Source organism: Manis javanica, chromosome 1 (genome assembly GCF_040802235.1).
Source record: "Manis javanica isolate MJ-LG chromosome 1, MJ_LKY, whole genome shotgun sequence".
Taxonomy (NCBI): Eukaryota; Metazoa; Chordata; class Mammalia; order Pholidota; family Manidae; genus Manis; species Manis javanica.
In genome coordinates, this window is record NC_133156.1 from 121599289 (window position 1) to 121617133 (window position 17845).

Sequence of the window (17845 nt, forward strand, 5' to 3'; positions counted from 1 at the left end):
ACTCTGGGATCCTGTTTTCTTAGGGTAAATTCCTAACAGTGGAATTCCTGGGTCATATGGTTATTTAGTTTTTTAGTGTTTTGGGGAACCTCCATACTGCTTTCCAGAAAGGTTGAACTAATTTACATTCCCAGCAACAGTGTAAGAGGGTTCACCTTTCTCCACTTCCTCGCAAGGTTTTGTTGTTGCTTGCCTTTTGGATGTTGGCCGTCCTAACTGGTGTGAGGTGATATCTCATTGTGGTTTTAATTTGCATTTCCCTGATAATTAGCGATATGGAGCATCTTTTCATGTGCCTGTTGGCCATCTGAATTTCTTCTTTGGAGAAGTGTCTGTTCAGATCCTCTGCTCATTTTTTAATCAGGTTATTTGCGTTTTTTGGTGTTGAGGCATGTGAGCTCTTTATATATTTTGGATGTCAACCCCTTATCGGATATGTCATTTATGAAGATATTCTCCCATACTGTAGGATGCCTTTTTGTTCTACTAATGGTGTCCTTTGCTGTACAGAAGTTTTTTAATTTGGTGTAGTCCCATTTGTTAATTTTTGCTTTTGTTTCCCTTGCCTGAGGAGATATGTTCATGAAAAAGTTGCTCATGTTGTTCTTGAAAAAATTCAAGAGAGTATTACCTATGTTTTCTTTGAAGATTTTTATGGTTTCATGCCTTATATTCAAGTCTTTGATCCTTTTTGAGTTTACTTTTGTGTATGGAGTTAGACAATAATCCAGTTTCATTCTCTTATATGTAGCTGTCCAGTTTTGCTGACACCAGTTGTTGAAGAGACAGTCATTTCCCCATTGTATATCCATGGCTCCCTTATCATATATTAATTGGCCATACATGTGTGGGTTTATATCTGGGCTCTCTATTCTATTCCATCGATCTATGGATCTGTTCTTGTGCCAGTACCAAATTGTCTTGATTACTGTGGCTTTGTAGTAGATCTTGAAGTTGGGGAGCATAATTCCTCCAGCTTTATTCCTCCTTCTCAGGTTTGCTTTGGCTCTTAGTCATCTTTTGTGATTCCATATGAACTTTAGAGCTATTTGCTCTAGTTCTTTGAAGAATGCTGTTGATATTTTTATAGGGATTGCATTGAATCTGTAGATTGCTTTAGGCAGGATTGTCAATTTGACAATATTAATTTTCCTAAACATGACTACAGGATGTATTTCCATTTATTGGTGTTGCCTTCAATTTCTCCCATGAGTGTCTTGTAGTTTTCATGGTATAGGACTTTCACCTCCTTGGTTAGGTTTATTCCTAGGTATTTTATTCTTTTTGATGCAGTTGTAAATGGGATTATTTTCCTGATTTCTCCTTCTACTAGTTCATTGTCAGTATATAGGAATGGAACAGTATATAGGAATGGAACATTAATTTTGTATCCTGCAACTTTGTTGAATTCAGTTATTAGTTCTAGTAGTTTTGGGGTGGAGTCCTTAGATTTTTTTATGTACAATATCATGTCATCTACAAACAGTGACAATTTAACATCTCCTTACCAATCTGGATGCCTTTTATTTCTTTGTGTTGTCTGATTGCTGTGGCTAGGACCTCCATACTATGTTGAATAAAAGTGGGGAGAGTCACCACCCTTGTCCTGTTCCTAATCTTACAGGAAAATCTTTCAGCTATTTGCTGTTAAATATGATGTTGGCTGTGGCTGTGTCATAAATGGCCTTTATTATGTTGTGGTACTTGCCCACTATACTGACTTGTTGAGAGTTTTTATTGTGAATGAATGTTGAATTTTGTCAAATGCTTTTTCAGCATCTATTGAAATGATCATATGATTTTTGTCATTTTCATTGATGTGGTGTATGATGTTGATGGATTTTCGAATTTGTAACCATCCCTGCATCCCTGGAATAAATTCCACTTGATCATGATGAGTAATCCTTTGGATGTATTGTTGAATTCGGTTTGCTAATATTTTGTTGAGTATTTTTGCATCTGTGTTCACCAGGGATATTGGTTTCTAATTTTCTATTTCTGTGGGTCCTTGCTGGGTTTTGATATTAGAGTGATGCCCTCTCTAATTTGGAAGTATTCCCTCCTCTTCTATTTTCTGGAAAACTTTAGGGATGATGGGTGTTAGGTCTTCCCTAAATGGTAAAATTCAGTGGTGAAACCATCTGGTACAGGAATTTTGTTTTTAGGTAGTTTTTGATTACCAGTCCAATTTTTTTGCTGGTAATTGGTCTGTTCAAATTTTCTATTTCTTCCTGGGTCAGCTTTGGAAGGTTGTATTTTTTTAGAAAGTTGTCAAATTCTTCTAGATTATCCAATTTGTTAGCATATGATTTTTCATAGTATTCTCTAATAATTCTTTGTATTTCTGTGGTGTCCATAGTGATTTTTCCTTTCTCATTTCTGATTCTGTTTATGTGTGTAGACTGTTTTTTTATTGAAAAGTCTGGTTATGGGTTTATCTATTTTATTAATTTTCTCAAAGAACTAGCTCCTGCTTCCATTGTTCTTTCTGTTGTTTTATCCTCAATTTTATTTATTTATGCTGTGATCTTTATTATGTCCCTCCTTCTACTGACTTTGGGCCTCATTTGTTCTTTTACCAGTTTCATTAATTGTGGCTTTAGTCTGTTTATATGGGATTGTTCTTTCCTGAGGTAGGCCTGTATTACAATAAACTTCCCCCTTAGTACAGCCCTGCTTTGTTCCACAGATTTTGCGGTGTTGAATTATTGTTTCATTTGTCAGCATATATTGCTTGGACTGTGTTTTAGTTTGGTCATTGATCCATTGATTATTTTGTAGCATTTTGTTAAGCCTCCATGTGTTTGTGGGATTTTTTGGTTTCTTTGCATAATTTATTTCTAGTTCCATACCTTTGTCATCTGAGAAGTTGGTTTTCACAATTTCAGTCTTTCTGAATTTACTGAGGCTCTTTTTGTGGTCTTGTACATAATCTATTCTTGAAAATGTTCCATATGCCCTTGAGAAGAATGTGTATCCTACTGCCTTTGGGTGAAGTATTATGTTAGGTCCATCTGTTCTAATGTGTTGTTCAGTGCCTCTGTGTTCTTATTTATTTTCTGTTTGGTTGATCTGTCCTTTGGAGCGAGTAGTGTGTTGAAGTCTTCTAAAATGAATGCATTGCATTCTGTTTCTCCTTTAATTCTGTTAGTATTTGTTTTACATATGTAGGTGCTCCTGTGTTGCATGCACAGATATTTATAATGATTATGTCCTCTTGTTGGACTGACCCCTTTATCATTATGTAATGTCCTTCTTTGTCACTTGTGACTTTCTTTGTTTTGAAGTCTATTTTGTCTGTTATAACTGTTTTGTCTGTTACAACTGTTTTTTCTGCAACTCCTGCTTTTTTCTCCATATTAATTGCATGAAATATCTTTTTCCATCCCTTCACTTTTAGTCTGTGTATATCTTTGGGTTTCAAGTGAGTCTGTTTTAGGCAGCATATAGATGGGTCTTTTTTTTTAATCCATTCAGTGATTCTATAGCTTTTGATTGGTACATTCAGACCATTTGTATTTAGGGTGATTATCGATACGTATGTAGTTATTGCCATTGCAGGGTTTAGATTTGTGGTTACTTAAGTTTCAAGGGCAACTTCCTTACTATCCAACAGTCTAGCAACTCACTTATTATGCTATTAGAAACACAATCTAAAGGTTCTTTTTTTTCCCCTCCTTTTTCTTCCTCCTCCATTCTTTGTATATTAGGTATCATAGTCTTTAGTCTTTGTCTATCCCTTAACTGACTTTGGGAGTAGTTGATTTAATTTTGCATCTGCTTAGTAATTAATTGTTCTCCTTTCTTTACTGTCCTTTTATTTCCTCTGGTGATAGCTATTTAGCCTTTGGAACACTTCCATCTATAGCAGTCCCTCCAAAATACAGTGTAGAGATGGTTTGTGGGAGGTAAATTCTGTCAGCTTTTGCTTATCTGGAAATTGTTTAATCCCTCCTTCAAATTTAAATGGTAATCTTGCTGTGTAAAGTATTCTTGGTTTGAGGCCCTTTTGTTTCATTTAATTGAATGTATAATGACACTCCCTTCTGGCATGTAACATTTCTGCTGAGAAGTCTGATGATAGCCTGATGGGTTTTCCTTTGTATGTTACTTATTTATCTCTCTGTCTGCTTTTAATAGTCTGTTCTCATCCTTGTTCTTTGCCATTTTAAATACTGTATGTCTTGGTGTTGTCTTCTTTGGGTCCCTTGTGTTGGGAAATCCATGTACCTCCTTGGCCTGTGAGACTCTCCTTCCCCAGATTGGGGAAGTTTTCAGAAATTACCTCTTCAAGGATACTTTATCTCTTTTTCTCTCTCTTCTACTTCTGGTACTCCTGTAATGTGAATATTGTTCCACTTCGATTGGTCGCATTGTTCTCTCAATATTCTTTCATTCCTATAGATCCTTTTTTCTCTCTGTGCCTCAGCTTCTTTGTATTCCTCTAGTCTAATTTCTAGTCCATTTACTGTTTCCTTCACTATATCTAGTCTGCTTTTCAATCCCTCTGTTGTACGTTTCATTTGTAATATTGTATTCCATAATGATTGAATCTCCATCTGGAATTCTTCCCTGAGTTCTTGAATATTTTTGGGTACCTCCATTAGCATGTTTATAATTTTTATTTGAAATCTCTCAGGAAGGTTTATGTGTTCAGTTTCACTTGGCCCTTTTTCTGGTGTTTCTGAGATTTTGGGTTGAACCAGGTTCTTCTGACGTTTCCTGTTTGTTTGTGGCTCCCTATAGTGTCCAGGAGGTTTACTGTCTGGAGCTGCTCAGTCCCTGGAGCGATGTTTGGGATTGCAGGGGTGCGGCTTTGGTGCCCTGTTCTGTGAGATCTGTTCTGTTCTCCAGGTTTATGTAGTCTGGCACAGCAGCGTTCTCTCCTGCTACTCTTTCAGAATTAGTTGTATTAATTATATTTTCATATTATATGTGGTTTTGGGAGGAGGCCTCTGTCTCACCACTCACGCTGCCATCTTTAAGCCAATAATCTCATTCTACTAGTTTTTATTAAGTGTTTGCTATGTGGCAGCTTGTGTTTTAGGTGCTGGAAATATGTTAGCTTGTACTATATGAGCTTAGTGTAGTGAAAATGTGTAGGTTTTTTTTTTGTTTTGTTTTGATATGTGAAACAGACTTAACTGCCATGCCATGAATAAAGCAGACAAAACATTTGTTCTTTTAAGGAGCTTACATGTAATAGGTTAGGCAAAATATTAAAAGAATGAATACGTAAGATACACCAAATGGTGATCATTTTTATGTAGAGAATTGAAACAGAGTAATGCAGTGTGACTGAATGGCTATTTCAGATGGTGAATTTAGGGAGGAACTCCCTGAGACGAGGACATTTAGGGTGAACTCTTGATGACTAGAAAGAGCCAACCACAGACACATTAAGACATAAAACATTCTCACTTGAGCTTGTGCAAAAGCCTCAGAGCAAAACAAAACTTGATGTATTTGAGAAACTGAAAGACTGGTGTGGCTTGAGCATAGAACATGCAATGGAGAGTGATAAGATGAGTCAGAGATGGACAGGAGCCAGGCAATGTAAGCCAGCATAAGGAATCTTATTTTAAGTAAAATCGGAAGTTGTTGAAGGGCTTTACTGAGGAAGTAATATGAACTGACAAATATGTGCAAGGTACACACAGGTTAAAGCAGTTCCATGTGTAACTGATTAGGAGTTAATAGAGGTAGGAACAGGTGGGCACAGAACCGTATGTTGAACTATGTGTTCAGACTCGTCTGTAAGTGTCTCAGGATGTGAGTAGGAGCAGAGGACTGTCTTTACTCACTTGGATGCTTCAACGGTTGTGTTAGTTTCTAGTCTCACCTGGAATTCTTTAGGAGGTTCTGGTCCCTATGCTGTAGGGTTACAGGGGAAATTGTCTAGTGTTGCCTCTTCTATTAAGTCTCTGCTTTCCTGGGGAAGAACGGTCAGTCCTGAGCTGATCATGATTTCTTTCAGGGAGCTGGTTTCAGCAGAGAAATAGGCGCTCAGTTTCTTTCACAATCTGACTGCTCCCTAATCCATGTCCACTATGTCCCCTTCTGCTTTTGTCACTCAGTCAGCCAGTGCTTCCTGCCTTTTCTCCTTGAGAAGCCTGTGCTCCTTTCTCTCACCTTTTTAAAAAAAATTTTGTTATCATTAATGTACAATTACAAGCAGAACATTATGTTTACTAGGCTCCCCGCTTCACCAAGCCCCCCCAACAAACCCCATTACAGTCACTGTCCATCAGCGAAGTAAGATGCTGTAGAATCACTGCTTGTCTTCTCTGTGTTGTACAGCCTGCCCCATGCCCCCTCACATTATACATGCTAATCATAATGCCCCCTTTCTTTTTCATTGCCCTTATCCCTCCCTTTGCACCCATCTTTCCCAGTCCCTTTCCCTTTGGTAACTATTAGTCCATTCTTGGGTTCTGTGAGTCTGCTGCTGTTTTGTTCCTTCAGTTTTTCTTTGTTCTTATACTCCACATATGAGTCAAATCATTTGGTACTTATCTTTCTCCACCTGGCTTATTTCACTGAGCATAATACCCTACCCTCTAGCTCTATCTATGTTGTTGCAAATGGGAGGATTTGTTGTCTTCTTATGGCTGAATAATATTCCATTGTGTATATGTATCACATCTTCTTTATCCATTCATCTATTGATGGACATTTAGGTTGCTTCCATTTCTTGGCTATTGTAAATAGTGCTGCAAAAGACATAGGGGTGCATCTTTTTCAAATTGCGCTGCTGCATTCTTAGGGTAGATTCCTAGGAGTGGAATTCCTGGGTCAAATGGTATTTCTATTTTGAGCTTTTTGAGGAACCTCCATACTGCTTTCCACAATGGTTGAACTAATTTACATTCCCACCAGCAGTGTAGGAGGGTTCCCCTTTCTCTGCAACCTCGCCAACATTTGTTGTTGTTTGTGGATGGTGGCGAAACTTTCTGGTGTGAGGTGATATCTCATTGTGGTTTTAATTTGCATTTCTCTGATGACTAGCGATGTGGAGCATCTTTTCATGTGTCTGTTGGCCATCTGAATTTCTTCTTTGGAGAAGTGTCTGTTCAGCTCCTCTGCCCATTTTTTAATTGGATTATTTGCTTTTTGTTTGTTGAGGTGCGTGAGCTCTGTATATATTTTGGATGCCAACCCTTTATCGGATCTGTCATTTATGAATATTTTCTCCATATTGTAGGGTACCTTTTTGTTCTATTGATGGTGTCCTTTGCTGTACAGAAGCTTTTCAGCTTGATATAGTCCCACTTGTTCATTTTTTATTTTGTTTCTCTTTTCTGGGGAGATATGTTCATGAAGAAGTTGCTCATGTTTATGTCCAAGAGATTTTTGCCAATGTTTTTTTCTAAGAGTTTTATAGTTTCATGACTTACATTCAGGTCTTTCATCCATTTTGAATTTACTTTTGTGTATGGGGTTAGACAGTGATCCAGTTTCATTCTCTTACATGTAGCTGTTCAGTTTTGCCAGCACCATCTGTTGAAGAAACTGTTATTTCCCCATTGTATGTCCATGGCTCCTTTATCTTATATTAATTGACCATATATGTTTGGGTTAATGTCTGGAGTCTCTAATCTGTTCCACTGGTCTGTGGCTCTGTTCTTGTGCCAGTACCAAATTGTCTTGATTACTGTGGCTTTGTAGTAGAGCTTGAAGTTTGGGAGAGAGATCCCTCCCACTTTATTCTTCCTTCTCAGGATTGTTTTGGCTATTCGGTGTCTTTGGTGTTTCCATACTAATTTTTTAACTATTTTTTCCAGTTCATTGAAGAATGCTGTTGGTAATTTGATAGGGATTGCATCGAATCTGTATATTGCTTTGGGCAGGATGGCCATTTTGATGATATTAATTCTTCCTAGCCAAGAGCATGGGATGAGTTTCCATTTGTTAGTATCCTGTTTAACTTCTCTTAAAAGTGTCTAATAGTTTTCAGGGTATAGGTCCTTCACTTCCTTGGTTAGGTTTATTCGTAGGTATATTATTATTTTTGATGCAATTGTGAATGGAATTGTTTTCCTGATTTCTCTTTCTGTTTGTTCATTGTTAGTGTATAGGAAAGCCACAGATTTCTGTGTGTTAATTTTGTATCCTGTAACTTTTCTGAATTCTGATATTAGTTCTAGTAGTTTTGGAGTGGAGTCTTTAGGGTTGTTTACGTACAATATCATGTCAACTGCTAATAGAAACAGTTTAACTTCTTCTTTACCAATCTGGATTCCTTGTATTTCTTTGTTTTGTCTAATTGCCATGGCTAAGACCTCCAGTACTATGTTGAATAACAGTGGGGAGAGTGGGCATCCCTGTCTTGTACCGGATCTCAGAGGAAAAGCTTTCAGCTTCTTTCTGTTCATTATGATGTTGGCTGTGGGTTTATCATGTATGGCCTTTATTATGTTGAGGTCCTTGCCCCCTATGCCCATTTTGTTGAGAGTTTTTTTTTTTATCATGAATGGATGTTGAATTTTGTTGAATGCTTTTTCAGCATTTATGGAGATGATCATGTGGTTTTTGTCCTTTTTATTTATGTGGTGGATGATGTTGATGGATTTTCGAATGTTGATGGATTTTGAATGTACCATCCTTGCATCTCTGGGATGAATTCCACTTGGTCATGTTGTATGATACTTTTGATATATTTTTGTATTCGGTTTGCTAATATTTTGTTGAGTATTTTTGCATCTCTGTTCATCGGGGATATTGATGTGTAATTTTCTTTTTTGGTGGGGTCTTTTCCTGGTTTTGGTATTAGGGTAATGTTGGCTTCATATAATGAGTTTGAGAGTATTTCTTCCTCTTCTATTTTTTGGAAAACTTTAAGGAGACTGGGTATTATATCTTCACTGTATGTCTGATAAAATTTCGAGATAAATTCATCTGGCCCGGGGTTTTGTTCATGGATAGCTTTTTGATTACTGATTCAATTTCTTTGCTGGTAATTGGTTTGTTTAGATTTTGTGTTTCTTCCTTGGTCCGTCTTGGAAGGTTGTATTTTTCTAGGAAGTTGTCCATTTCTTCTAGGTTTTCCAGCTTGTTAGCATATAGGTTTTCATAGTATTCTCTAAAATTCTCTGTATTTCTGTGGGGTCCATCGTGATTTTTCCTTTCTCATTTCTGATTCTGTTGATGTGTGTTGATTCTCTTTTTCTCTTAATAAGTCTGGCTAGAGGCTTATCTATTTTGTTTATTTTCTCAGAGATCCAGCTCTTGATTTCATTTATTTTTTCTATTGTTTTATTCTTCTCAATTTTATTTATTTTTTCTATGATCTTTATTATGTCCCTCCTTCTGCTGACTTTAGGGCTCATTTGTTCTTCTTTTTCCAATTTAGATAATTGGGACGTTAGACTATTCATTTGGGTTTGTTCTTCCTTCTTTAATTATGCCTGAATTGCTATATACTTTCCTGTCAAGACTGCTTTTGCTGTGTCCCACAGAAGTTGGGGCTTTGTGTTATTGTTGTCATTTGTTTCCATATATTGCTGGATCTCCATTTTAATTTGGTCATTGATCCATTGATTATTTAGGAGCATGCTGTTATGCCTCCATGTGATTGTGGGCCTTTTTATTTTCTTTTGTAGAATTTATTTCTAGTTTTATACCTTTGTGTCTGAAAAGTTGGTTGGTAGAATTTCAATGTTTTTGAATTTACTGAAGCTCTTTTTGTGGCCTAGTATGTGATCTATTCTGGAGAATGTTCCATGTGTACTTGAGAAGAATGTGTATCCTGTTTCTTTTGGATGTAGAGTTCTATAGATGTCTATTAGGTCCATCTGTTCTAGTGTGTTGTTCAGTGCCTCTGTGTCCTTAACTTATTTTCTGTCTGGTGTATCTATCCTTTGGAGTGAGTGGTGTGTTGAAGTCTCCTAAAATGAGTGCATTGCATTCTATTTCCTCCTTTAATGCTGTTAGTATTTGTTTCACATATGCTGGTGCTCCTGTGTTGGGTGCATACATATTTTTTTTTTTTTCAAAACCAGGGGTAATTATTTTAATTTGCAAAGGGACATATACAGTAAATACCATTTGTATAAAATTTAAAATGCTCAAAGCAATATTATTTACTATTTACAGATAAGAATATATGTGGTAAATGTTTTAAAACATGGACATTGAAGATATTTTTTTTTTTTTTTGAGAGGGCATCTCTCATATTTATTGATCAAATGGTTGTTAACAACAATAAAATTCAGTATAGGGGGGTCAATGCTCAATGTACAATCATTAATCCATCTCAAGCCTAATTCTCGTCAGTCTCCAATCTTCTGAAGCATAACGAACAAGTTCTTACATGGTGAACGAATTCTTACAGAGTGAATAAATTCTTACATGGTGAACAGTACAAGGGCATTCATCACAGAAACTTTCGGTTTTGATCATGCAATATGACCTATAAACCATCAGGTCAAATATGAATATTCATTTGATTTTTGTACTTGATTTATATGTTGATCCCACATTTCTCCTATTATTATTATTATTTTTATTTTTAATAAAATGCTGAAGTGGTAGGTAGATGCAAGATAAAGGTAGAAAACATAGTTTAGTGCTGTAAGAAGGCAAATGTAGATGATCAGATGATCAGGTGTGTGCCTATGGACTAAGTATTAATCCAGGCTAGACAAGGGCAGCAAGACATCCACGGATGCAGAAGATTTCTCTCAAAGCAGGGGGGGTGAGGTTCTGAGCCTCACCTCTGTTGATCCCCAAATTCTCACCTGATGGCCCCCCTGCGACTGTGCCTGTCTTAGGTTGTTCCTCCCTTGAGGAATCTTACCCGTCTCTGGCTAACCAGTCATCTTCCGGGGCCATACAGGGAAATGTAAAGTTGGTAAGTGAGAGAGAAGCCATATTGTTTGAAAAGGTTAGCTTTTTACTTCTTTGCAGATTTATGCCCTGTGGCTTCTAAGCCCAGCACTTGTCTCGAGGTATCTTTACCACCTGGAGGAATTATGATACTCGGTAAATTCGATATGAGGCACGAATTCTATTTAAGGTTTGTAATTAGGAAGGAAGAAGAAAAGCTATAGATGTAGCATATGAAGGAAACTTGGGAGGATTGATTATTTCTTTGACATATCTTCTTGTATAGTACCTTAAGTATGTATAGGTTTTAAACTACTAACTAATTTGCACACACATATTAACATAATAGGAATACGGTGACATAAACAAAGCAAATCTATAATTACCAGCCATCTCCAGTGAAGCCAAGAAAACCATTTAGGCACCCTAGGCATTTGTGAAAATTTATCTATGATATGATGGATATTTTCCAACTGTACTTGAACCATCAGACAAATTAAAGCAGCCCATTTCTGGGATCTGTTCACATCCCTTATGTTCTTTTAACCATAGATAGTCTATAGTCATGAGATTTTGGGGTGCTACAACTTGGGTGCATACATATTTTTAATGGTTATATCCTCTTGTTGGACTGAGCCCTTTATCATTATGTAATGTCCTTCTTTATCTCTTGTTACTGTCTTTGTTTTGACGTCTATTTTGTCTGATACCTGCTCTTTTCTCCTTGTTCCATCTATTGTGTCTTTAGTCTGCTCTTTTCTCCTTTTTCCATCTATTGTCTTTTAGTCTGTGCATATCTTTGGGTATGAGATTAGTCTCTTGTAAGCAACATATAGATGGGTCTTGCTTTTTTTATCTATTCCATTACTCTGTGTCTTTTGATTGGTGCATTCAGTCCATTTGCATTCAGGGTGATTATTGAAAGATATGTACTTATTGCCATTGCAGGCTTTAGATTCGTGGTTACCAAAGGTTCAAGGTTAGCTTCTTTAGTATCTTTCTGTCTATCTTAAGTCACTTATTGAGCTATTATAAACACTGTCTGATGATTCTTTATTTCTTTCCCTTCTTATTCCTTCATCTCTATTCTTCATATGTTGGGTGTTTTATTCTGTGCTCTTTTGTGTTTCCTTTGACTGGTTTTGTGGGTAGTTGATTTTAATTTTTGCCTTTAGTTAGCATTTGCTTGGTCTGCTTTCTTTGCTATGATTTTATTTTCTCTGGTGACATCTATTTAGCCTTAGTAGTCCTCCTGTGTAGAGCAGTCCCTCTAAAATACCCTATACAGGTGGTTTGTGGGAGGCAAATTCCCTCAACTTTTGCTTGTCTGGGAATTGTTTAATCCCTCCTTCATATTTAAATGATAATCATGCTGGATACAGTATTCTTGGTTCAAGGCCCTTCTGTTTCATTGCATTAAATGTATCATGTCATTCTCTTCTGGTCTGTAAGGTTTCTGTTGAGAAGTCTGATCATAGCCTAATGGGTTTTCCTTTGTAGGTGACCTTTTTTCTCTCTTTAGCTGCCTTTAAAATTCTGTCCTTGTCCTTGAGCTTTGCCATTTTGATTATTATGTGTATTGGTGTTGTCCTCTTTGGGTCCTTTCTGTTGAGAGTTCTGTGTACTTCTGTGGTCTGAGCAACTATTTCCTCCCCCAGTTTGGGGAGGTTTTCAGCAATCATTTCTTCAAATACACTTTCTATCCCTTTTTCTCTCTCTTCTTCTTCTGGTACTCCTATAATTCGGATATTGTTCCTTTTGGATTGGTCACACAGTTCTCTTAATATTGTTTCATTCTTGGAGATCCTTTTATCTCTCTCTGCGTCAGCTTCTATGCGTTCCTGTTCTCTGGTTTCTAATCCTTCAATGGCCTCTTGCATCTCATCCATTTTGCTTTTAAATCCTTCCAGAGTTTGTCTTCTGTATTCTCCCTCCTTAGCTCTTGCATATTTCTCTGCACATCCATCAGCATGGTTACGACCTTAATTTTAAATTCTTTTTCAGGATTGGTTAGGTCTTCCTCCCCAGATTCCTTTTCAGGGGAGACTGTCTGGGTTAATCTGGTCTGTATTAAATTCTTCTGCCTTTTCATGGCAATAGAGATAATTTTGGGTAGTTGGCACGTGTCAGCTGGGAGAACGTCCCTTCTTGATAGTTTGTGGCCTTCCTGTCCTCGGAGAATGGCAACCTCTAGTGGCTTGTGCTGGGCAGTTGCATGCAGATGGGGTTTGTGATTCTTGTCCGGCTGCTGTGAAGGACACTCCGTGCCTGCTTGCTGTGGGTGTGGCCATTCTCAGGCTGCCGCTCCGCTATGGCAGGTCCGTGCCAGAGCGGGAATGGGCATGAGGGTGTTTATTGCCATGAGGGGCCTTGGAGCTGCACTGCCACCCAGGGTGTTAGGGTGCCTGGAGTTCCCCGGGTTCCCAGCTCCTGAACTGATTGTGCCAGGATGCTTCCGTCCAGCTGTGGGGTCCCTGTCCCTTTAAGACTTTCAAAAAGCACTCTCTTTTCTTTGTCCCAGGGGCGCCAGCTGTGGGTACCCGCTGGCAGATTTTGTCCTGTTTCCCTAGCATCCAGCACACTACACACTGTGTGTCTGCGCTCTGGTGTGAAGGCTAGGGCTGGGTATTTAGCAGTCCTGAGCTCCCTCTCCCTCCCCGCTCTGACTTCTCTCCTCCCACCGGAAGCTGGGGTGAGGGGCGCTCAGGTCCTGCCAGGCTGCGGCTTGTATCTTACCCCCTTCGTGAGGCGCTGGGTTCTTGCAGGTGTAGATGTAGTCTGGCTGTTTTTCTGTATCTTCTGGTCTCTCTTTTCAGAATAGTTGTATTTGTTGTATTTTCAAAAATATATATGTTTTTGGGAGATTTCTGGTGCTCTACTCACACGCCATCTTGTCTCCTCCCTTTTTCTCACCTTTTTACTTGCTTCCAATACTCTCAGATGTGTATATTGATTATTTCTATGCACATCTTATATTATTATTACAGTTATTTTATATTTAAACTCTTTTTTTGTCACAACCAGGTGTTTGTCACTTGTGTTGCCTGTTTTTGGTAGTATCATTTCTGACAAATTGTATACTTACTTAATCTATATTGTTTCACTGAAGAGGAGAGGTAGTATTTCATGTGGTTTTTAGAAAAATATTCTTAAAAAGATAAAATCCTGGTACTTAGAATATTTGTCTCAATTTTTTGTCTTTCTGACCCTACAATGTTTATAGGTCTTTTGCTGTTTGCTCATGATCTTTATATTTACAGATCACTTTACATACATAAGGAAGACTGATATTTATCACACTCTAGGATAAAAGGTGATAGAATTATTTAATTGTTTCTGGACAAATTCATAAACATTCATAAATGCTGAGACACATTTTTTTTTTATTAAGGTATCATTGATATACAGTCTTATGAAGGTTTCACATGAGCAATATTGTGGTTATTACATTCACTTATATTGTCGATTCCTCCCTAGACCCACCACTGCAGTCACTGTCCATCAGTGTGGCAAGATGCCACAGAGTCACTACTTGCGTTCTCTGTGCAGAGACACATCTTTTCATTTCCTATGTAAATAGTTTTCCAGTGCAAGGTGAGGGTAGGAAAATCTTTTCTTCTTTTCCCATGCTTGAGACTGATTATTGAAAATTTAAATACCTAAAACTTTGTCTATATCCTTTAATTTCTATAATTTGAAATTAGGCTTGACTTATAGGATATATTTCATGGGAATCTAATCAGAAGTAGTGTCAGAATGTATTGGGGATTTGAATTGCTTATTTGGTGTGATTATGAGAGCAATAAAAGTTTCAGAACCTTTATTGTTCAGGTTCTTCTAATAATAGTACAGTGCCTTGCTCATAGTGACTAAAGAAAATTGTTAAAATTTAGTCAATCTCCTGCCTTTTGCCTATGTAGAGTCAAACATTGAAGTGATTGACAAAATTTTTAGTTTCTATCCAGATGTGTTTGTCAAAGAGCTAATATGTTAGTGCTTGCTGTGGGCATGGCATATGTAGGTTATGTGAGAGACTAATCATTTCAAGGAGCAGAAACCCAGTTTTATTTTGAACCATCTTCCAGTTTTATTTTGAAGGAGGGAGTCCAAATCATAGCAATATGGTTTTGTTTTTGTTTAAATAACAGTCCTATCATTGTATTTTCAAGATTCTTATTCAATTGCTCTAATTAGGGAAAAGTACAGATGGCTGAAAAGAATTATACCCTTTATATTTAATCTCAGATCATACTGAAATCTTGTCATTTATTCAGGATTGTTGAAAAATCACACTTTTCTACTTTCTTATAAACCTTAATATATTGAACACATAATGCTTGAATATTACCTCTAGTTAGTTTTTTATTGCATGATGCTATGAGGAATGAAAGATTAGGTAAATGCAATCACTGCTCTCCAAATTTCATAATTTAGTAGGAGAAATAGAGATGTATTTCAGAGTAGCCCATAGTAAATTGTACCCTATGACTGAATACATTTAAGTAAGTATATGTATGTTTTTATTATCTGATTCAAAACTTTCATTAAACTATTATTTACTGTTATTTTGTGTAATGTACTCTGATATTGTCTCCTCTTTTCTATTTCTACTCTGTTTCATGTTTTAAGAGTTGCTTGCATGTGCTTCATGACCCATCAATGAGGCACATTCTTGAGTGTTAAAAAAAAATAGTTTTAGAGTGTATGCTAAGTGTTATTTTAGCCCATTTTGTATGTACATTTCTTGTTGTGGTTTTGTGTAGAAAATAATGATTGAACAGATGTATCCATGTAAGGAGGCATGATTTCTGATGTGTAACTATATGCACTTTTCTTTAATTTAGTCACAGAACAGTCCCTTCGACTTATTCCTCTACAACACTCTAAGGTGTCCAGTGTTGTTCGAGATCAGAATCTGTCTACTGTGTGGACAGTTGAATATGCCCTTGAACTATTACTTATTGGTGGCCTCATTCCAGAGGCTGTATGGTTGGCATATAAACTTGGAGACTGGAAGACATCTGTTTCAATTGGTGTGGCCTTCCAACTGTTCTGTAAACATGACAGCAGTTTTACAAGGTCTGTATTTTGAGGTAAATTTTAGAATTAGTATAATATCATCTAAAGTGTTTTTTATTTCTTTCATTGCTGGCATTTACACATTTTGTGGAATCCTTAGTTCAGCATTGTCCACTAGAACTTTCTTCAGTAATGGAAGTATAGTAGCTACTAGTCACATGTACTGTTGAGCTCTTGAGATGTGACTAGTAAGACCAAGAAACTGAGTTTTCAGTCTAATTTTAATTAAGTTTAAATTGCTATATGTGGCTAGTGGCTACTGTTTTACATAGCTCAGCAGGCTTTTCGTGTTAAAATGTTCATTTAGCACATTTGTTAGTAATGTCCTCAAAGAGCTTATAATCAGTGGGAGAGTTTGTCTATCCCAAATAGGATTTGAGTTTTAAACTAATCAAATTAATTTCTGTATTTTAACTTTTTTGAATATGGTATTGCTATGTCTTTTATATTTTTCAAGCCACTAACTCAACATATATTTGTTGAGTAGCTTCTCTGTACCAAGCTCTATGTCAGGTATCTTAGTGGATATAAACTTAAATGGCATATAGTTTCTATACTTAAGGCATTTATAGTTTAATAGAGAAAATAGGACAAAACATTATTATAATTGGCATAGTGTGGTAACAAAAGTGCCAATGGTACAGTGGGGAGAGCAAGAATATCAGGTGGGTAAAGGACAGGAAGTACTTTATGTAGGAGATACCATTTATTTGAGGTGGGCATTGAAGGGAAGACAGGATCTTACAAATTGAGTAACTATAGGTAGAGAGAACATTCCAAAAATGAGTAAAGGCATATGGTAAAAAACAAGTTTGTTTCAGTTTGTATTGACTATATATGTAGGGCAGCAGTGGGAAATAAGGATGGTGAGGTACATTATTACCTAATCATCGCAAGCCTTAATGTTCTCCTTATTACAATATATCATTGATTATTTCTTTTCTAAATATAGGATGAATAAAGTGAATTTCACTGTTTCTTAAAAATTTATGTTTAGTTCTTGATGTGTTAATATTTCCTTTTTTCAGAATTTGGATTCATTTCCCCTAATTTGATGTGATTTCAGGTCTAAGAAAAAGGGTATAAATCTACCATTAAATATGACTCCAGCAGAGATTTTCCAGGAAAAACTGCAGTATTTTTTAGGTCAGCCAGCCTCTTTGGAAGCAAAAAATGAAATGGGCTCAAAATACAAACAGTTTACAGGTGTGTTACCTACATATGGTCTGACATGTGTATCACCTTAATTAACACAAATCTTATGGGTGTTATAAAAATTTGTAAATACTTACAAATATATTAACACTTTGAAGTAAGTTTATACTATTTATTCTTTCTTTTTTTTTATTAGGGCATCATTGATATAGAATCTCATGAAGGTTTCACATGAGCAACATTGTAGTTTCAACATTCACCCATATTATAAAGTACCCCCTACACACCCATTGCAACCACTGTCCATCATCTCAGTAAGATGCTATAGAGTCATTACTTGTGTTCTCTGTGCTATACTGCCTTCCCCGTGACCTAACATATTGTGTGTGCTGATTATAATGCCCCTTAATCCTGTTCTCCCTCCCCACCCTTCCCAACACCTTCCCTTTGGTAACCATTAGTCCATTTTTGGGTTAAATCTTTAGGCCATCTTGCCTAAACATACATATTCAAAGCAACATACATATTCAATGCAATCTGTATCAAAATACTGACACCATTCTTCAAGAAACTAGAGCAAATAGTTCCAAAATTCATATGGAACCACAAAAGACCCTGAATAGCCAAAGCAATCCTGATAAGGAAGAATAAAGCAAGGGGTATTACACTCCCAAACTTCAAGCTCTACTACAAAGTCACAGTAATCAAGACAATTTGGTACTGGCACAAAGAATAGAGAGTCCAGATATAAACCTTTATTATGTTGAGGTACTTGCCCTCTATA

The 17845-nt window shown here is 36.8% G+C and overlaps 1 protein-coding gene across 6 annotated transcripts in view; it reads left to right on the forward strand.

The window, feature by feature from the left end:
• Positions 1-17845, forward strand: part of CPLANE1 (ciliogenesis and planar polarity effector complex subunit 1) — a 197196-nt gene that overhangs the window by 27723 nt on the left and 151628 nt on the right. For all 6 annotated transcript variants that reach the window (XM_073236992.1, XM_073236980.1, XM_073236989.1 and 3 more), the window contains 2 exons: positions 15672-15906; positions 16973-17112. In XM_073236992.1, coding sequence (XP_073093093.1) covers positions 15672-15906; positions 16973-17112 — 375 coding nt within the window. The remainder of the gene's footprint in view (positions 1-15671; positions 15907-16972; positions 17113-17845) is intronic.